Source organism: Salmo salar, chromosome 16 (assembly GCF_965601325.2).
Source record: "Salmo salar chromosome 16, fSalSal1, whole genome shotgun sequence".
In the NCBI taxonomy this organism is placed as follows: domain Eukaryota; kingdom Metazoa; phylum Chordata; class Actinopteri; order Salmoniformes; family Salmonidae; genus Salmo; species Salmo salar.
In genome coordinates, this window is record NC_138306.1 from 23633633 (window position 1) to 23655969 (window position 22337).

Here is a 22337-nt window from a genome sequence, read left to right on the forward strand (position 1 = left end):
ACATTAATATCGTAAGTTCTGATTACATGGCAACCACTTTGTGGGTAAGTTCTGTTTGACATTAAGGTAATGGTCTCATGGAAATGTTCCTTGCACTTCACAGGAACATTCCTATGAAAATGTTAGTTAATGACCTAATGAGACCCTTAAGGGAATTTCTGTTGTTAGCAGGGCGTATGAAGGTTGTTTAAAAGTTGTGAACCCGTACTAGGTCAGTTTGGTGACATTCAGGGTGTGCCAGAGTGACACACTTCATGAGGTAAACACACCACACACACACACTTCATGAGGTAAGCTATACTAAGAGTGCGGGCCTTTAGAAGAACAGGTTCACTCTCAAGCCTTTAATGGTCAGAGTGTGCAGCTATCGTCACCTATACCTCATTTATAAGGGCTTTATTTGTGTGTTTCCATGTGTGTGTTCAGGACAGTTTGAGTTTCTACTAAGCTCTACTTAAGTCAAATGTGCTGAATGCAACACTGAAATGTGTTTCTCAATACGGGTACTTTCTCTTCAGGCTCACTCCCACTCAGGTAGCAGGCGTGCATCTGCATATCCTTATTTTGTTAATCATCGTATTGTCCGTGGCCGGCCATATGAATGTTTTACACACACACATGACAGAGAGTACATAGTACATATATTTAGCTCCCCTTCTACCATTAATAAGTGTAGTTATTGTGTAAAAACAATGAGTCAATGACTAGGACTCCACCCCCTCATGTTCCTGACCTCAACAAAGACAAGTCAGCCTCTGTTATAAATTAATGATGTGTCAACTTACCAGGACAAGACAGCTCTCACAGTGGTTGTGTGTTTGTGTATGTACACACTTGTCCGTGGTTCTTGTGTTTGTACATGCATGTGTTTTCCCACTCTTCTTCTCTGGACACACACAATTCTCACAGACTCACACACCTCTGCGTTTGTATTGTTTACCCTTGGGAATTAGAGAGCACTCCAAACGTCATTCATATTCATTAGAGGCCTCAAGTGGTTCTTTATGTACTACTGCCCTCCATCCCTCCCCTCTTTCGCTCCCTCCTTTCCCATCCATTCATCCTGGAAACTGCTCCTCTCGTCTTCTCTCAGCTCACAAAGGCTCATTTCTTCTTAGGCCCACTCTCCTCTCCACCTGTCTCTGGCTCCTCATCTTTTTCTGTCTTTTGTCTCTCCTCTCACCTGGAACCTGGGCCTGAGAGCTGAAGGTGTGGCTCCTCTCACTGTGTTAGCTTAGCCAGCCTTTAATCCCTGAACCTTCTCATCAAACACGGTCAGGTCACGGTCGAGCACGGTCAGTCCACGGTTAAATACAGTCTTTCTGCGTGTGGTGGAAGGCGTTCACATACTGAGGTGAACCTGACAGCATGAAGAAAATGTACAGCATGTTCAACCTGAACAAAACCAAGGAAGAGGAGGCAGTTCAGTCCATCTGTATCAAGGTATCTCTGTTCTAGTTTCTCTTTGCTATCTCTAGTTCAGTCCATCTGTATCATGTTCTTGTCTCTCTCTGAAATCTCTAATTCAGTCCATCTGTATCCTCCCCTGGTCTCTCTTCTTCTGCCTTTCTGTGGGATAGTGGTGCTCTTTGGAACACTTAAAGTCTTGGTTATGCCAAAATGACAGGATCACATTGGCTCAATTATATGATTAAGGGAGTTCAGGTGTGTTATATTTTTAAGGGAGTGCTGTACACAACATTTGAACAGGTGACCATTTTTTTTAACTGTCCAGTGTTTCCAAATTTCTTTGAAATATTACCTATAATTAATTACAATATGTGTGAAATTATTGTCATGTTTTGGAAGGAAAACGAAGTGTTAAAAAGCAGATTTTTTTGCGTTGGAATGGTGTGGGCGTATACCGGTCTTTAAAAGTATTAATGCGAGTAGAACGCTGATTGGCCAGCTAATCCTCGTCAGGAGGATTACGTCATCCTCTATGAGGAAATAGCAAGCATTTTTTAAATGGTCTGGGCCCATTTTCCCAAAAGCATCTTAAAGCTAAGTTCATCGTTAGAACATTCATAGGAGCATCGTTAAATCTCCAAGATGTTTCCAAAAACAATCGTTATTAAAAGGTAAATGTTAATTTTTGTACTTCATATTTGTAATCTCAGTTGTAAAGAAAAACATTGACAACTTTGTATTTGTAATCAACTTTGAAGTTATTGGCACTGACCAATATGGTGCGTTGGGATGCTATCGTAAACTTAAAAATGTGTAACAAGAACAAGAAATCGTTGTATATATATATATATATACTGCTCAAAAAAATAAAGGGAACACTTAAAAAACACAATGTAACTCCAAGTCAATCACACTTCTGTGAAATCAAACTGTCCACTTAGGAAGCAACACTGATTGACAATAAAGTTCACATGCTGTTGTGCAAATGGAATAGACAACAGGTGGAAATTATAGGCAATAAGCAAGACACCCCCAATAAAGGAGTGGTTCTGCAGGTGGAAACCACAGACCACTTCTCAGTTCCTATGCTTCCTGGCTGATGTTTTGGTCACTTTTGAATGCTGGCGGTGCTTTCACTCTAGTGGTAGCATGAGACGGAGTCTACAACCCACACAAGTGGCTCAGGTAGTGCAGCTCATCCAGGATGGCACATCAATGCGAGCTGTGGCAAGAAGGTTTGCTGTGTCTGTCAGCATAGTGTCCAGAGCATGGAGGCGCTACCATGAGACAGGCCAGTACATCAGGAGACGTGGAGGAGGCCGTAGGAGGGCAACAACCCAGCAGCAGGACCGCTACCTCCGCCTTTGTGCAAGGAGGAGCAGGAGGAGCACTGCCAGAGCCCTGCAAAATGACCTCCAGCAGGCCACAAATGTGCATGTGTCTGCTCAAACGGTCAGAAACAGACTCCATGAGGGTGGTATGAGGGCCCGACGTCCACAGGTGGGGGTTGTGCTTACAGCCCAACACCGTGCAGGACGTTTGGCATTTGCCAGAGAACACCAAGATTGGCAAATTCACCACTGGCGCCCTGTGCTCTTCACAGATGAAAGCAGGTTCACACTGAGCACATGTGACAGACGTGACAGAGTCTGGAGACGCCGTGGAGAACGTTCTGCTGCCTGCAACATCCTCCAGCATGACCGGTTTGGTGGTGGGTCAGTCATGGTGTGGGGTGGCATTTCTTTGGGGGGCCGCACAGCCCTCCATGTGCTCGCAAGAGGTAGCCTGACTGCCATTAGGTACCGAGATGAGATCTTCAGACCCCTTGTGAGACCATATGCTGGTGCGGTTGGTCCTGGGTTCCTCCTAATGCAAGACAATGCTAGACCTCATGTGGCTGGAGTGTGTCAGCAGTTCCTGCAAGAGGAAGGCATTGATGCTATGGACTGGCCCGCCCGTTCCCCAGACCTGAATCCAATTGAGCACATCTGGGACATCATGTCTCGCTCCATCCACCAACGCCACGTTGCACCACAGACTGTACAGGAGTTGGTGGATGCTTTAGTCCAGGTCTGGGAGGAGATCCCTCAGGAGACCATCCGCCACCTCATCAGGAGCATGCCCAGGCGTTGTAGGGAGGTCATACAGGCACATGGAGGCCACACACACTACTGAGCCTCATTTTGACTTGTTTTAAGGACATTACATCAAAGTTGGATCAGCCTGTAGTGTGGTTTTCCACTTTAATTTTGAGTGTGACTCCAAATCCAGACCTCCATGGGTTGACAAATTGGATTTCCATTGATTATTTTTGTGTGATTTTGTTGTCAGCACATTCAACTATGTAAAGAAAAAAGTATTTAATAAGATTATTACTTTAATTCAGATCTAAGATGTGTTGTTAAAGTGTTCCCTTTATTTATATATATATATATACACACACACACACAGTATATTTTTGTAGTTGTTGTCTGTCTTGCATGTTATTTTGTCATTAATATGTGTCACATATCAGTTTGCAAACAATGTAAAAAAAATTATTATAATAATAATCATTGAGTTAATAAAGCCGTATTCAAACTTGGTCTCTTTTTGCTTTCTTGAGTAAGGCAGCTCCAAAATGCAGGTGTTTCAGCCTAGCTCAGTGCTGTGGAGGTGGGGCAGCTAGCAGAAAATACAGAGCGTAGGGGTTGGTAATGTTCTCTAGTTGCACTGTCATTGGCTCAGTGTTCTGTCACTTCTGGGGACACTACGTCACTGCAAAATCTAAGGGTAAAGCTCGAAAGTTCAAGCCCTTGGGTGCTGCCATAGTTACATTAGAAGTGCCCATCCAAGAAGGCTCAAGGTCATTGGCCACAGATAAAATGACATCAAATCACATATCTACAGTAGCTTTGATTAGACTGATCATGTCAACATCATACTTTCAAAATCTTAGCTAGCAGTCATCATGAATGAAGTCGACAATCTACTGGCAAATCCTTTTCAATCCTTGTCGTATGAAGAGAAATTATGAAGTGAAATTATAGATAAAACGTATGGGTGCTCATCGGCCATTGGACATAAACAATACACAACAAGTTGGAAATCGCTAATTCACAATGAGGGGTTTGGAAGGAACAGTGGCTAACTGCAAGTATTGCAAAGCAATCACTAGACTGCTATTCAGTGGAGTGGGTGTGGGTTCCCATGTCTGGGTTTAAGGATCTCTTTTCCAAGCTAAAAAGGATAAACATTCAACATTGGCCATGCTGTCAATTCAGCATGACTTCTGCAACGTTCAAAACAACTGGAACATTTGGAACTGAGAAATCTGACTTCAGTGAGTTCAAAACAACTGGGAACTTGGAAAAAAACGAGCTCCGATAGAGAAAATACGTTTTGAACGGTCATCCAACTTGGAATTGCAAGTCGGGAACACGGCCTTTCTAGAGCTCCGACCTGAAGATCACTGATGACATCATTATTCAACCTTGTTTTTTCAGAGTTCCCAGTTGTCTTGAAAGCACCATAAATCCAGAAACTTTGCCGAAAGTTTGTTGACAAAATTTTCCCACAAAGGACCGCCGCACCACCTTTCTGTTCAATTGAGCAGAACAAGTTGAGTCCAAGGTGAGTCCAAGGTGAGTCCAAAAATGTCTTGTATGCTGCTGCTGTATAAATGATGTAATATGCCAGGGAGATAGTATTACTTTCTTAGCTACAGACAGTATACATAAGTATATGTTGTGAAGTAAGCTGTTAGTAGCCCATGTGCCTCAACCTAGTAATTTGATCACTTTTCCCCTCATAATATTGCCGACTGTTCTGACTCGGTAGTGCACATGTAGCTAATTTCCAAACGCCTGAAGGTACCACGTTCTTCTGTACAAAAAATAGTACGCAGTATAAATCCCATGGGACCACGCAGCCATCATACCACTCAGGAAGGAGACACGTGTGAAGATGCTGGAGGAAACAGACACAAAAGTATCTATATCCACAGTAAAACGAGTCCTATATTGACATAACCTGAAAGGCTACTCAGCAAGGAAGAAGCCACTGCTCCAAAACCGCCATAAAAAAGCCAGACTACAGTTTGCAACTGCACATGGGGACAAAGGTTGTACTTTTTGGAGAAATGTCCTCTCTTCTGATGAAACAAAAATAGAACTGTTTGGCCATAATGACCATTATATTTGGAGGAAAAAGGGGGAAGCTTGCAAGCCAAAGAACACCATCCCAACCGTGATGTACGGGGGTGGCAGCATCATGTTGTGGGGGTGCTTTGCTGCAGGAGGGCCTGGTGCACTTCACAAAATAGATGGCATCATGAGGCAGGAAAATTATGTGGCTATATTGAAGCAACATCTCAAGACATCAGTCAGGAAGTTTAAGCTTGGTCGCAAATGGGTCTTCCAAATGGACAATGACCCCAAGCATACTTCCAAAGTTGTGGCAAAATGGCTTAAGGAAAACAAAGTCAAGGTATTCGACTGGCTATCACAAAGCCCTGACCTCAATCCTATAGAAAATGTGTGGGCAGAACTGGAAAAGCATGTGCGAGCAAGGAGGCCTACAAACCTGACTCAGTTACACCAGCTCTGTCAGGAGGAATGGGCCAAAATTCACTCAACTTATTGTGGGAGGCTTGTGGAAGGCTACCCGAAACGTTTGACCGAAGTTAAACAATTTAAAGGCATTACTACCAAGGACTAATTGAGTGTATGTAAACTTCTGACCCACTGGGAATGTGATGAAAGAAATAAAAGCTGAAATAAATTATTCTCTCTAATATTATTCTGACATTTCACATTCCTAAAATGACAGGGAATTCTTACTAGGATTAAATGTCAGGAATTGTGAAAAACTGAGTTTAAATGTATTTGACTAAGGTGTATGTAAACTTTCGACTTTAGCTGTACATACTTTGTTCAGTTTGTCATGTTTAACTGCCGTTAATATCGATTAGCATGCTAACCAAAAGCCATTTCAATTTTTTGTTTTAGATAGTTTTTTTGTATGCGTAATGTTATGGCTGTCGTAGAGAGGGGACCGAAGCGCAGCGTGGTACGTGTTCATGATTATTTATTAAACACTAGAACCAAAGAAACAAAACGAAAAGCCAACAGTTCCGTCAGGTAACGAATACAAAACAGAAAACAACTACCCACAAAACACAGGTGGAAAAAGGCTGCTTAAGTATGGTTCCCAATCAGAGACAAAGATAGACAGCTGCCTCTGATTGGAAACCATACCTGGCCAAAACATAGAAATATAAATACATAGAATGCCCACCCCATATCACACCCAGACCTAACTAAACAGAGAAAAACGGCTCTCTCAGGTCAGGGCGTGACACTTAAAACCCTACCAGTCCCGAGACACCAGCAAAAATATGCTTTTCATTTATCAGCATGTCCAGCCCTTAGATTTAGCCTCACAATGAAGTGTTTACCATTTTATTTAGAACACGAAACAATTTGATATTAAACAGTTGCATTCATGAGTTTTTATTTTGAACATTTAGAGCAGGTTCCTGTGGTTGGCGGTTGCAGTAAAAAAAAAGTTGTACTTTTATTTTTGTTGTTGTCTCTGGTCACCCTACGGGCTTGGGCCCAGGAGCCCCTGTAAGCCCTGCATTAATCCATCCCTGGTTATTTTGGCTCTCAATGATCATCCAATTGAAGCTGGATCTGCCTGAAAGGTAACCAGATGGTGCTATTAAATCATTACATAATTGTCAACTACTGCTTTAGGCTGCCTACTCTGTGTGATGATAATCTTCATAGTTATGCTGCCATATTGTAGCGAGAGTTGCTGAAACAATAACTAGCCAATGTTTGCAATGATGATGAGAAAATAACACTAAATCACTATTTTGACTATCTGTCTGCGTCTTGCTTATGTTTGCAATAATATTACAGACAAGTTTGTACAAGCATGTTAATCTTGTCTTCCGTGTACAACATGTACAACATTTTAAGATTGTTCTATACATCAGTTGACGTCTCTATAAGCTTGAAGTCCTGAATCTAGCATGAAAGAGCATCCTTGTAGCTGTGTGGGCTAATATAGTAAAAATGTTTGCCTTGGGGTAAATTTAACAAATGGACATGGGGTAAGTTGAGCCAATGGAAAAAGCTTAGGAAATTGAATTGTTTTCTTCCCAGGTGTAATGCAAGGCATTATTGCTTGGATAGGAGGTAACAACAGGGCATGTTAAAAGTGTTTAAAAAATACCAAAACTTTTGTCAGGTGTTAAGCCTGTGTTAAAAGATGCTTAAAATGATAAAACAACAAAGTGATTGTATTTTATTGTATTTTGGGAAATAAAGACAGTGGTAATATTTCATTCTGTACAGAAATGTGTAGGCGGCTGAACTTACCCTGTCCCACGGCCCACACCTGGGGTAAGTTGTGCCAAGAGACCACTGTTTTGGACAAGCTATGTTTTCAAAACTGTAATGTTTACATCAATTCTGATTATTTCCAGGGATACACAACATCCTGAAATATATGTAGACATCTTTCTTCGAAATAATACTATATTTCCCTTGACAGAGTGATGGTGAATGTAAGAAATGTAAAATAAATTCTCAACTTACCCAACTCACCCATATTTTAAAATGTGGGAAACTGGGAAACGTATAAACTGGGAGCAACGAGTTGTGTGTGTTCACCTGTTTTGACCTTGTTATGAAAGTCGATTGGCTAATGGCAGGCAAGCAAGCTGCATCAACCATAAACTAAAAGTACAGATGCTCAAAGAAATAGGTGTTCATTAACCATATTAATAAATAGTTTTTTTTACAAATAATGTTTTGTTGTTGCATATAACTTCTGAAAATGCTGTTACAGAGGTAATTTCCTTAGAATTTGACGTCAGAGTTCAGCATGTTGGAGAAGTCGGACGCTCAGACATGATAGACGAGTTTCCTACTAGTAATGTGGATTTTTCCCTAGTGGTATGCTGGTATTTACGAGATATACTGCTCAAAAAAATAAAGGGAACACTTAAACAACACATCCTAGATCTGAATGAAAGAAATAATCTTATTAAATACTTTTTTCTTTACATAGTTGAATGTGCTGACAACAAAATCACACAAAAATAATCAATGGAAATCCAATTTGTCAACCCATGGAGGTCTGGATTTGGAGTCACACTCAAAATTAAAGTGGAAAACCACACTACAGGCTGATCCAACTTTGATGTAATGTCCTTAAAACAAGTCAAAATGAGGCTCAGTAGTGTGTGTGGCCTCCATGTGCCTGTATGACCTCCCTACAACGCCTGGGCATGCTCCTGATGAGGTGGCGGATGGTCTCCTGAGGGATCTCCTCCCAGACCTGGACTAAAGCATCCACCAACTCCTGGACAGTCTGTGGTGCAACGTGGCGTTGGTGGATGGAGCGAGACATGATGTCCCAGATGTGCTCAATTGGATTCAGGTCTGGGGAACGGGCGGGCCAGTCCATAGCATCAATGCCTTCCTCTTGCAGGAACTGCTGACACACTCCAGCCACATGAGGTCTAGCATTGTCTTGCATTAGGAGGAACCCAGGACCAACCGCACCAGCATATGGTCTCACAAGGGGTCTGAAGATCTCATCTCGGTACCTAATGGCAGTCAGGCTACCTCTTGCGAGCACATGGAGGGCTGTGCGGCCCCCCAAAGAAATGCCACCCCACACCATGACTGACCCACCACCAAACCGGTCATGCTGGAGGATGTTGCAGGCAGCAGAACGTTCTCCACGGCGTCTCCAGACTCTGTCACGTCTGTCACATGTGCTCAGTGTGAACCTGCTTTCATCTGTGAAGAGCACAGGGCGCCAGTGGTGAATTTGCCAATCTTGGTGTTCTCTGGCAAATGCCAAAACGTCCTGCACGGTGTTGGGCTGTAAGCACAACCCCCACCTGTGGACGTCGGGCCCTCATACCACCCTCATGGAGTCTGTTTCTGACCGTTTGAGCAGACACATGCACATTTGTGGCCTGCTGGAGGTCATTTTGCAGGGCTCTGGCAGTGCTCCTCCTGCTCCTCCTTGCACAAAGGCGGAGGTAGCGGTCCTGCTGCTGGGTTGTTGCCCTCCTACGGCCTCCTCCATGTCTCCTGATGTACTGGCCTGTCTCATGGTAGCGCCTCCATGCTCTGGACACTACGCTGACAGACACAGCAAACCTTCTTGCCACAGCTCACATTGATGTGCCATCCTGGATGAGCTGCACTACCTGAGCCACTTGTGTGGGTTGTAGACTCCGTCTCATGCTACCACTAGAGTGAAAGCACCGCCAGCATTCAAAAGTGACCAAAACATCAGCCAGGAAGCATAGGAACTGAGAAGTGGTCTGTGGTTTCCACCTGCAGAACCACTCCTTTATTGGGGGTGTCTTGCTTATTGCCTATAATTTCCACCTGTTGTCTATTCCATTTGCACAACAGCATGTGAAATTTATTGTCAATCAGTGTTGCTTCCTAAGTGGACAGTTTGATTTCACAGAAGTGTGATTGACTTGGAGTTACATTGTGTTGTTTAAGTGTTCCCTTTATTTATTTGAGCAGTGTATTATGAGCAGCATTTCATCTTTATGTCTATCTTTAAAGGGAAAGTGCTACATTTTGACAATCAAACCCTTTTTATTACTTACACAGAGTCAGATGAACTCATGAATACCATTTTTATGTCTCTGAATGCAGTTTGGAGGAATTTGAAGGTAGTTTCTGGAGCCATCGCTAACTAGCATTAGCGCAATACTGGAAGTCTACAGGAACAGCTTGCGTGTTGTCGAATCCATGAGTTCATCTGACTCTGGGTAAGTATAAAAACAGTTCTTAATTGCCAAACTGTTGCACTATCCCTTTAATCACAGTAGCTCAGATTATCCCTTAAAGTGGAACGGACAGCTTTATAACTACTTTGCAGATATGAAACAGAATGTCAAATTCCCAGTTTATGCTACAAAACCAAATTTAAAAAAAATACGTTTTAAAAATAGGTTCTATTTGACTCGAAATTCCATGATGTAGAGTAAGGCATTGTTGGCAGAATAGATGGTAACTATCAATATATGACTAATATAGCTAATTCACTAATAAAATTCTTGGTAGTCCAACAAATATTGCTCTCAGGTCGTAAATCACAACTGGCCTGGTACATTGTTTACTGCCTCCAGCCATCCTGGATGCACTGTTTTCAGTTCCAATGACATAATATTTTGGACAAAAACGGACAAATGTCAATACAATCAAACTAGCAAGGGCATTGACCTCAAGTCAGTCATAATGTGGAATAGGCTAGCTTATCTATTTATGTAGCCGTTTATTTAGCAAGCTAAAAACACAGAGCCTAACTAACTAGCTGCTGGGAGGATGCCATGTCATTGGACAAGTGGGTGATGGCAAACTTTTTCCCCCCATATAGTTTTTGGTGGTTACAGCTAGAGATGCAGGTGTCATTTGGTTAGCTAGAAAAAAAATGCTAATCCCTTTGCTAGCTAACTATGCTGAACTTATGCTAACTGTGGATAGTTGTTTATCTCTTAATTGTCAATCAAATGTACTCTATTTGGCATCAATCAAATGGGCAAGGCAGGCAGGTTCCCATTCAGTTGTCAAAACGTGGGTCGGGACAAGCATACATTGGCAGGCAGGCTGCAGAAGGGCGAGCAGGCTACTATTTCCCCTCATTTATCAGTGCAACTACAAGCTGAAAATGTTTGGGAGGGTTTATCTAACGTTACTGTTCCCTCATTACTGTTCCCTTGTTAGATCTTAGCTCATCTTGCTCTGAATAACAGTTGTTGATCTTAAACACAACTGAGGGAGAGATAGCCTACCTGTTCATGGTCATTTGAAAAAATAAACCTGTAATGTTTCCATATGTAAGAGGACTCCCGTGGTATTTACATATTTGCAGAAATCCATTCAAGTGTATTTTGGGGAATACTTTCTAATGATCTAAATTAGTGCTGTTGTTACTGTCTATAAACACACAGTCCAGTTCAAAGTGTATGACGGCAGGCCAGTGTGGCAAATAGCTTATTTGCATGTAGGTCTACTGTAGCTCTGATTGGCTATGGTGCACCGGTCTGTGTAGTCCAGTCCTGGACAAGACTGACACATTTTTATTAGGTTTTATTTACTGCAGTGTCTATAAGGGTGTTTTCTCACTTGGTCCCAATTGTTGTGAACTCAGTGCTTTTCGCTTAATATTTTGTGCAGTGTGAACACTCAAAAGGAACTCAGGCCCCTCGACCTTCTCGAGAGGTGGTTTGAGTTCGGTTTGCTTGAATTACGCGATTCGGTTCTCTTTTTTAGGGCAATGTGAACACAAAGCTCCCCAGGTTCACTTGTCATCATTCCCGCACCACACACTAGACTACTGCAACACTGTTTTCTCTGCAATAACCCCTCACATTGGTGCCACAAAAGAGAGAGGAGGATGATGTGCAGGTTCGCAGAAAAAAATGTGTGCTGTTTTTGGATATTGATGCACAAAAATTCCCAAATGGGTGTGGAGTTTTTTGTTTAGATTATTTGTTTGCAATATGTGATCTACAGACTAAGAGAGCTTTATCAGCTCTTTATTCGATTGTGCGGTTTGAATAGTTTGACAAGAAAATATATATTTGGTGAGAATAACAACATGGGGTACAACATCTATTCTAGGTCTTAAAGGGGCAGTAGCCTACATTGGGTGTACAATTTTCAATTACAGCATTATTTAATCTGTAGCTATTCTTCTGCTATTTATTCTGTTACCAATAATATTGACATGTTAATAGTATCTTCTGATTACAATTATTATGTCTCATCTTTTAGCTAAATGCAATCTATTAGCTTCCAAAATATAAGTAGGTATATTTAGCTTCTCGATAACACGTTCTGATGGAATGGCTTGTCCTGAACTTTGTAAAAAAAACTGTGTGCATTGAGTGAATGTTGGAAATAGATATTGGTTACTTTCTAAATATAGCAATGTGAACGCAAAGAGGAAGATGACCACAAAATAGGTGATGTGAAGTGAACTGGCAAAAGAGTTGAGTCCTCATTCAAAGGCAAGTGCAATGTGAATACAAAGAAAAATTCGTTATTTCACTTTCTAAAGAGGACTGAGATCGGTTCTTTTTAAGAGGACTATATGTGAAAGCACCCTTAATTGTTCAAACGCACGGCCGCTTTCGCACTCTATATTGCTTTAGAATTTTCACTCATGCCTTACTCTGTCATTCCCAAACATTCTATTGAAATTATGAAAACGACCATATTTAAGTGTTCGCTTCTCAGAAAATTCCTAGTGGTGTATATGAACAGATTTGAATAAGAGTTAATGTTTCTAAAATGCTGTCAGTTCCACTTTAAAGGCCCAGTGCAGTCAAAACTATGGTTTCCTATGTTTTGTATCATATTGTACAGCCGATGAAACTGTTACTGTAAAAGTCAGTATAATTTCCTTATCAAAATCAAATCACATTTGATTTATCACATGCACCAAATACAACTGGTGCAGAATACAGTGAAATGCTTGCTTACAAACCTTCCCCAACAATGCAGAGTTTAAAAAAAATAAACTATTAAACAGTAACTAACATATATGGATTCATGTAGTAACCAAAAAAGTGTTTAACAAATTTGAGATTCTTCAAAGTAGCCACACTTTGCCTTGATGACAGCTTGCACACTCTTGGCATTCTCTCAACCAGCTTCATGAGGTAGTCACCTGGAATGAATTTCAAATAACAGCTGTGCCTTGTTAATGTCACATGGGATGACGAAGCAGGTACGGGGAGTCAAACATTTAATAAGGAACGGACATGGAACGAGACAGGAACAGCGTCAGCATACGAGTAAACACAGACAAAAAACAATCAATGCAGAAGCGGGGAACAGAGATGGGGAACTGACAAATATAGGGGAGGTAATAACAGGTGAGGAGTGAGTCCAGGTGAGTCCAATATTGCTGATGCGCGTGACGAGGGAAGGCAGGTGTGTGTAATGGATGATAGGAGTGTGTGATGCATGGCACCCTGGCACCCTCAAGCGGGAGCAGACGTGGCGGGAGCAGACGTGACAGTTAAAAGTGAATGTGGAATTTATTTTCTGCTTAATGCGTTTGAGCCAATGTGTTGTGTTGTGACAAGGTAGGGGTGGTATACAGAAGATAGCCCTATTTGGTAAAAGACCAAGTCCATATTATGGCAAAAACAGCTCAAATGAGCAAAGAGAAATGACAGTCCATCGTTACTTTAAGACATGAAGGTCAGTCAATGCAGAAAATTTCAAGAACTTTAAAAGTTTCTTCAAGTGCTGTCACAAAAACCATCAAGAGCTATGATAAAACTGGCTCTCATGAGGACCGCCACAGGAAAGGAAGATCCAGAGTTACCTCTGCTGCAGAGGATATGTTCATTAGAGTTACCAGCCTCAGATTGCATCCCAAGTAAATGCTTCACAGAGTTCAAGTAACAGACATCTCAATATCATCTGACCAGAGGATACTGCGTGAATCAGGCCATCGTGGTCGAATTACTGCAAAGAAACCACTACTAATGGACACCAATAAGAAATATAGACTTGCTTGGGCCAAGAAATTTGAGATTTTTGGTTCCAACCGCCGTGTCTTTGTGAAACGCAGAGTAGGTGAACGGATGATCTCTGCATGTGTGGTTCCCACCATGAAGCATGGAGGAGGTGGTGTGATGGTGTGGGGGTGCTTTGCTGGTAACACTGTCTGTGATTTATTTAGAATTCAAGGCACACTTAACCAGCAAGGCTATCATAGCATTCTGCAGCGATACACCATCCCATCTGGTTTGTGCTTAGTGGAACTACCATTTGTTTTGTTTTTCAACTGGGCAATGACCCAAAACACACCTCTGGCCTGTGTAAGGGCTATTTGACCAAGAAGGAGAGTGGTGGAGTGCTGCATCAGATGACCTGGACTCCACAATCACCCGACCTCAACCCAATTGAGATGGTCTGGGATGAGTTCGACCGCAGCGTGAAGGAAAAGCAGCTCAGCGTATGTGGGAACTCCTTCAAGACTGTTGGAAAAGTATTCCTCATGAAGCTGGTTGAGAGAATGCCAAGAGTGTGCAAAGCTGTCATCGAGGCGAAGGGTGGCTACTTTGAAGAAGCTAAAAAATATTTTTATTTGCATAATACTTTTTTGGTTACTACATGAGTCCATATGTGTTGTTTCATAGTTTTGATGTCTTCACTATTATTCTACAATGTATGCAGAATAATAGTGAAGCCAAAATTGCTCTTGAGAAATTGTTCTTTGCTAAGAAGCTATTTTTGTTTCTTTCATTAAAAGCAAATCACGGTAAGATACTCTAATTGTTACCCAGAAATGATTTGATATCTAGATAAAAACGGCTGCATTAGACCTTTAAGGGCAGGCTGTATTTACCTACAGTATATATTTACATTTACATTTACATTTAAGTCATTTAGCAGACGCTCTTATCCAGAGCGACTTACAAATTGGTGCATTCACCTTATAATATCCAGTGGAACAACCACTTTACAATAGTGCATCTAAATCTTTTAAGGGGGGGGGGTTAGAAGGATTACTTTATCCTATCCCAGGTATTCCTTGAAGAGGTGGGGTTTCAGGTGTCTCCGGAAGGTGGTGATTGACTCCGCTGTCCTGGCGTCGTGAGGGAGCTTGTTCCACCATTGGGGTGCCAGAGCAGCGAACAGTTTTGACTGGGCTGAGCGGGAACTGTGCTTCCTCAGAGGTAGGGAGGCGAGCAGGCCAGAGGTGGATGAACGGAGTGCCCTTGTTTGGGTGTAGGGCCTGATCAGAGCCTGAAGGTACGGAGGTGCCGTTCCCCTCACAGCTCCGTAGGCAAGCACCATGGTCTTGTAGCGGATGCGAGCTTCGACTGGAAGCCAGTGGAGAGAGTGGAGGAGCGGGGTGACGTGAGAGAACTTGGGAAGGTTGAACACCAGACGGGCTGCGGCGTTCTGGATGAGTTGTAGGGGTTTAATGGCACAGGCAGGGAGCCCAGCCAACAGCGAGTTGCAATAATCCAGACGGGAGATGACAAGTGCCTGGATTAGGACCTGCGCCGCTTCCTGTGTGAGGCAGGGTCGTACTCTGCGAATGTTGTAGAGCATGAACCTACAGGATCGGGTCACCGCCTTGATGTTGGTGGAGAACGACAGGGTGTTGTCCAGGGTCACGCCAAGGCTCTTAGCACTCTGGGAGGAGGACACAAGGGAGTTGTCAACCGTGATGGCGAGATCATGGAACGGGCAGTCCTTCCCCGGGAGGAAGAGCAGCTCCGTCTTGCCGAGGTTCAGCTTGAGGTGGTGATCCGTCATCCACACTGATATGTCTGCCAGACATGCAGAGATGCGATTCGCCACCTGGTTGTCAGAAGGGGGAAAGGGGGAAAGGAGAAGATTAATCTTTCCGTTCAATGTAAACAAGCCAGTGATTGAGTGTGTAGTCTCTTTCAACAGCCACAGTGTCTACATGGAAAGAAAGCCTTATGGGTCAGGTCGGTACAGGTTATCAGTAAGTTGTACAGTCTTTCTACAGTGTGTAGTGTTCTACCTTTGAATCCCATCCCCTCCCTCCAAGGCTCTACCCTGCTGATGCATTCACACCTGAAGGGATCACATAGGACAGCTTGTAAACAAAACACAAGCTGTAAACACAAGCTGTAAGGATCTAGTGGAAGGGGCTAGGGGCTGTTCTGGCTTGGGGCTGTTTTGTCATGGAGAAGGTTAATGTGAAGGTGATGCCATGTGTGAGTTCGTTGATGGACAAATGAGAACTGCAGGCCCTACCAGCGGAAACACTGCCCTCATGTGGCAGACTAGGAGAACCGTCCACTGCCTCAGTTCAGCTGCTCAGACAACGAAGCCATACACTACAAATACATGTAGGCTACAATAAAGTACATACAAATGGTTTCTAACTTAAATATCTGGTTAAAGTTACACATTGGGCCTTTCTGTACCTCTAGGTGCGTCTCTCTCTGAGTGCTCACCGCACACAGGAGTGGATTTTGCTTCTAGCGCCTTAGAAACTTTGCAGTATTTTGTTTTTTTGGGCCGTTATTTCTTACATTATTAGCCCAGGAAATGTTCCTTTATTCCATTATTTTACTTTTAGATTATGTTTATACTGTTGTGAATCGTTAGATATCACTGCACTGTTGGAGCTAGAAACACCAGCATTTCGCTACACCCGCAATAACATCTGCTAAACATGTGTACGTGTACAAATACAATTTGAGACTGTGACAGAGGGAGCAGACACTAGGCATGGCTAAGGGGGAACCTTCCACCAGCCCTGCCTTCCAACCACCACACTGGATGGTGAGACGGAGAGAGGGACAGAGGGATGGAGAGAAAAAGGGAGCTTTGGAAAGTGAGAGAAACATGGAGAAGGAAAAGAGAATGAGAGTGGGTGACCATGTTATGGAGAGTGTGTTAGGGAGAGGGAGAAGGTGTGCAAGTGTTAGCTATGATGAGAGTGAGAGAACGATGTGAGCCTCTTGATAAGAGGACCAACTTTCCTGCATCGTCTGTCTCCTTTGTGTGTTTTGTTCCTTATGTGGAGACATTTCCTGTCTTCCCTGCGGCTCAGTTGGTAGAGCATGGTGTTTGCAACGCCAGCATGGTGTGTGCAACGCCAGGGTTGTGGGTTTGATTCCCACGGGGGGCCAATACAAAAAAAAATGAAATGTATGCATTCACTACTGTAAGTTGCTCTGGATAAGAGTGTCTGCTAAATGACAAAAGTAAAAAGTTGATATAATGCCTTGGACTAAGCGGTGGATGTACTGTAACCCTGGTGTCTGTCTGACCCAGTTTCTTTCACTTGTCTCAAAAGTGATTCTCTCCCTTCCTCTTTCTCCACAGCAAATCCAGTTTGCTGATCAGAAGCGGGATTTTAACAAACGTCTTAGTAAGACCGGTCGTCGCTCCCGTTCTTTCTCCCAGTCCTCCACAGTTAACTACAACTCAGGTACACACACACACCTGCTTCGTCGGCATGGTGTGTTTTGTCTCTAAGTGTATAGCTGCCCATGTCTGGCTGTTGTCCCAGCGGGTTGTTACAGTGAGATACGTTTTGAGCCTTTCTCCCTCAGCCAAAGTTTCATTGAGAGAAAGTCTTCAGAGGAATTACCTCTTTAATTTACTCCTTATCTGTCTAGTTAGCTGTTCTCAGACAGAGAGGGAGCAGTAATCCCAACTGTACATAGCACCTACTTAAACCTCAGACAAACACAACAAAGCTGATTCATAGTATTGTAGCTGTTTCCAGATTTACAATCCATTGGAAGGTATAAATAACGGTTTATTTTGCTTCTCTACTTTTGCTGATAACAGTTGTAACCTGTTACCATTTGAATATTGGTCCAATGGGAGATTTCAGTTAACCCTAGATGGTTTATCTTGCTCATACTGCTTCATTGTGCCTCGTGTTACTCTGTCAACACCTCAAACGCTTGCACACACACACATCCTTAGCTGTGTCGTACACAGACTGTTCAGAGGATGCGACGTCTCCAAGAGACAGGCAGCAGAGGAGCTCTAAGGGACATCAAGACTTCTGCATCAAGAACATCAGACAGGCCGGCTTAGGACGCAGGGAGATAGCGATCGCTGAGCAAGGTGAGAGGGAATGGAAGAGGAGTGTGTGCTCTTAGAATAAAATGGTTTCAAAAGGGGTTCTTCAGCTGTCCCCATAGGAGAAACCTTTTTTGTTCCAGGTAGAACTCTTTTAGGTTCCATGTAAAACCCTCTGTGGAAAGGTTTCTACCAAAAGGGATCTACCTGGAACCAAAAAGGGTTCTTCAAAGAACAGCTGAAGAAACCTTTACGGTTCTAGATAGCACCTTTTTTTTCTAAGAGTGTGTGTATTAAAGAGTAAGGTAAGAGAGAGGGAGGAACATGACTCAAGGTGTTTCCCTCCCTCTCTGTCCCTCCCTCCCACTCCTTTTCCCTCATCTCTCTGTGTAGAGATGCCAGCTCTGATGGCCCTGAGAAAGAGAGCAGAGGGAGAGAAGCCACTGGCTGGAGCTAAAGTAGTGGGCTGCACTCACATCACCGCTCACACAGCCGTGAGTACGCATGCACACACACACGCACACAAACAGACACTGAATCACGCAAGTACACACACGCAAATTGAAATTGGACTGTGTGTATTTGCGTGTGTCCGCGTGCGTGCGTGCGTGCGTGCGTGCACATATGCGTTCCTGTAGGTGTTGATGGAGACTCTGTCTGCGTTGGGGGCTCAGTGTCGCTGGGCAGCCTGTAACATCTACTCCACCCAGAATGCTGCAGCTGCAGCTCTGGCTGAGGAAGGTAAGAGAAACACAGTATTACTCTTGCGCTCTCCGCTGTCACTTTTTCTCACCACTGTCTTCTCAGCTCTCTCTTTACTCCTTTTTTCCTCATTATCTCTCAAACTCAGTAATCTACGGAAGTACAATAAACTCTCTCTTGCCCTCTCCCGTATTCTGTCTCTCTCTCTCTCTCAGGCTTCCCTGTGTTTGCGTGGAAGGGGGAGTCGGAGGATGACTTCTGGTGGTGTATTGACCATTGTGTTAGCCTGGAGGCCTGGCAGCCCAATATGGTACACTATAGGCCTACATGTCTCCCTCTTAATATGGTACACTATAGGCCTACATGTCTCCCTCTTAATATGGTACAGTATAGGCCTACATGTCTCCCTCTTAATATGGTACACTATAGGCCTACATGTCTCCCTCTTAATATGGTACAGTATAGGCCTACATGTCTCCCTCTTAATATGGTACAGTATAGGCCTACATGTCTCCCTCTTAATATGGTACACTATAGGCCTAGCTCTCACATTAGACAGCTATGATCCGGATTAATCCAGTCATGGATGGATTCTCTGTATTTCTCAGATCCTGGATGATGGGGGAGACCTGACCCACTGGATCGATAAGAAATACCCCAACATATTCAAGATGATGAAGGGCATCGTGGAGGAGAGCGTCACAGGAGTTCACAGGTGGGATTGGAGCACCCATGTCTCTGATTGTTGTGAGATAGGCACGTCTTCTAATCTATCTAAAACAATGGATTTTTCAGGTATGATAAGCCTATTGTTTGACTAAGTCATTACAACTTGTGTAAGTCACGTGAGTCACCTGTGTAAATAAGGACAGCTCATGCAACATACATATAATGAAAGAAGCTAACACTTGTGACATAATTAGACTGCTACACTGTGTCTGTGCCCCAACTGACACCCTATTCCCTATATAGCGCACTAGTTTTGACCAGAGACCAAAAAAAACTATATTTTCCAGAATATTCCGAACTTTTATACTTTGGTTTTCTATTCATTTTCCATAAAACTTCCTCAACTGAAGAGACAAAATGTGTACACTAGAGCTGCAGTTACACAACCTGACTACAGAAACCCTCAAACGGAAACCAGTCAACAAAAAAAAAACATCACACAATTTCTTCCTGACTAAAGTCTCTGACTTGACCAAACCAAGGGACAATAACCCGTCTGGTTCTAAACTGAGACCAACTCCATTCACTCGGCCCATGGTCACAAGCAACAAGCTCCATCTGATATATAGCCAGCTAAAAGAGACTTGAAGCAACCACCACTAAAGACAAGTAAACATCAACCACAACTTCAGCCAACTCACTAGGAACACCATCATGTTCCCAAACGCCTCTTTTCTCCAGCCCTAAGCACTCACTGGAGGGGAACTGTTAGCCAGATCCTCCTCAATTAAGGTGGAGGAACGTAACAGGAGACACTCTTGGCCTACATGATGCCGGAACTAACCTCTCCTCGACAACAGGAAATGACAACACGGGTGAATCTGGCTTTTCCACTCAACTCATTTCTTCAAGCTCCTGATTCTCGTCACAAAACCCAGCAGTGTCAACCAGCAAAACCCAGACCGGATCTTCCAGCGGATCCTCACTAACATCGCCTTGTGACTGGGAAGAATCTCCTCCCTCCCACAGCTTATTAATTAATAAAGGTGTCAGCTAAATCCACACCTGACCCTCTAACATCACATGGTCAGCCTGCGGAGGAACCACAACCTCAAGTACTTTGGTAAAGATTATGTCAGCTAAAGGAACAAAAGAGTCACTGACAACCTCTGAATCTAACAGATCACTTGGGCAAACCAAATCCACTATCAGACCACCAACATAACCTAGTTGCTCATTGTCACTCAACCCAACAAAGAATGTCTCCCCTAAATTGACACATGAATCAACCTCATCCTCAACCTGCAGAAGGTACACTACATCACATATCTCTGCCCAGAAGCTCTCAGCTAGAGACATACAAGAATCACTTTCTCACTAGGCAGTCTGGTCTCATAGACTAGACGTAGATTAGTAAATTATTATATTTTACGCTTGATAGTGATTACATAAGACAGAAGGTTAACTTCTCTAGGGTAGGGGGCAGTGTTTTGACATCCGGATGAAAGGCGTGCCCAAATTAAACTGCCTGCTACTCAGGCTCAGAAGGTAGGATATGCATATTATTAGTAGATTTGGATAGAAAACACTCTGAAGTTTCTAAAACTGTTCGAATGATGTCTGTGAGTATAACAGAACTTATATGGTAGGCAAAAACCTGAGAAAAATCCAACCAGGAAGTGTGGAAATCTGAGGTTTGTAGTTTTTCAATTGATTGCCTATACAGTATACAGTGACTTAGGGTTCATTTTGCACTTCCTAAGGCTTCCACTAGATGTCAACAGTCTGTAAAACGTTGTTTCATGCTTCTACTGTGAATATGGAGAGAACAAGAGGGCCTGGAAGTTGATGAGTGAGAAAATGACATGAGCTCAGAGGCGCGCGCTCACGTGAGCGTTAGCTGTGTTCCTTTTCTTTTCTGAAGACATTGGAATTGTCCAGTTGGAATATTACTGAAGATGTATGTTAAAAACGTCCTAAAGATTGATGCTATACATCCTTTAACATATTTCAACGAACGTAAATATAACTTTTTTTGACTTTTCGTCGTGACATTTCGCACGCGCTTCCTGCATTTGGAGTAGTGGACTGAACGCGCGAACAAAAAGGAGGTATTTGGACATAAATTATGGACTTTATCGAACAAAACCAACATTTATTGTGGACCTGGGATTCCTGGGAGTGCATTCTGATGAAGATCATCAAAGGTAAGTGAATATTTATAATATTATTTCTCCACAAAATGGCGGGTTTGGTTTCGTGTCTGAACGCTGTACTCAGATTATTGCAAAGTGTGCTTTCACTGTAAAGTTTTTTTGAAATCTGACACAGCGGTTGCATTAAGGAGAAGTGTATCTATAATTCTTTGAATAACAGTTTAATATTTTATCTACGTTTATGATGAGTATTTCTGTAAATTGATGTGCTCATTCACCGGAAGTTTTGGGAGGCAAAACATTTCTGAACATTACACGCCAATGTAAAATGGGGTTTTTGGCTATAAATATGAACTTTATCGAGCAAAACATACATGTATTGTGTAACATGAAGTCCAATGAGTGCCATCTGATGAAGATCATCAAAGGTTAGTGATTCATTTTAGCTGTATTTCTGGTTTTTGTGACGCCTCTCCTTGCTTGAAAAATGGCTGTGTGGTTTTTCTTGTTTAGGTGCTGTCCTAACATAATCTAATGTTATGCTTTCGCCGTAAAGCCTTTTTGAAATCGGACAATGTGGTTGGATTAACGAGAAGTGTTTCTTTAAAATGGAATATAATAGTTGTATGTTTGAGAAATTTGAATTATGAGATTTTTGTTGTTTTGAATTTGCCGCCCTGCTATTTCACTGGCTGTTGAATAGCGTGACGCAAGCGTCCCACATATCCCAGAGATGAACCTCTTACATCTAGACGTTCCGCTAGCGGAATACCTGCTCCAATATCCAATGATGGGCGTGGCGCAAAATACAAACTCC

General features: G+C 42.9%; 1 protein-coding gene across 1 annotated transcript in view; it reads left to right on the top strand.

The window, feature by feature from the left end:
- Window positions 1-1028: 1028 nt before the first annotated feature.
- LOC106573363 (putative adenosylhomocysteinase 3) overlaps window positions 1029-22337 on the top strand; it is a 29666-nt gene continuing 8357 nt past the window's right edge. The window contains exons 1-7 of the mRNA XM_014148348.3: window positions 1029-1443; window positions 17283-17388; window positions 17910-18038; window positions 18387-18487; window positions 18632-18734; window positions 18911-19005; window positions 19304-19410. Coding sequence (XP_014003823.2) covers window positions 1369-1443; window positions 17283-17388; window positions 17910-18038; window positions 18387-18487; window positions 18632-18734; window positions 18911-19005; window positions 19304-19410 — 716 coding nt within the window. The 5' untranslated portion in view covers window positions 1029-1368. The remainder of the gene's footprint in view (window positions 1444-17282; window positions 17389-17909; window positions 18039-18386; window positions 18488-18631; window positions 18735-18910; window positions 19006-19303; window positions 19411-22337) is intronic.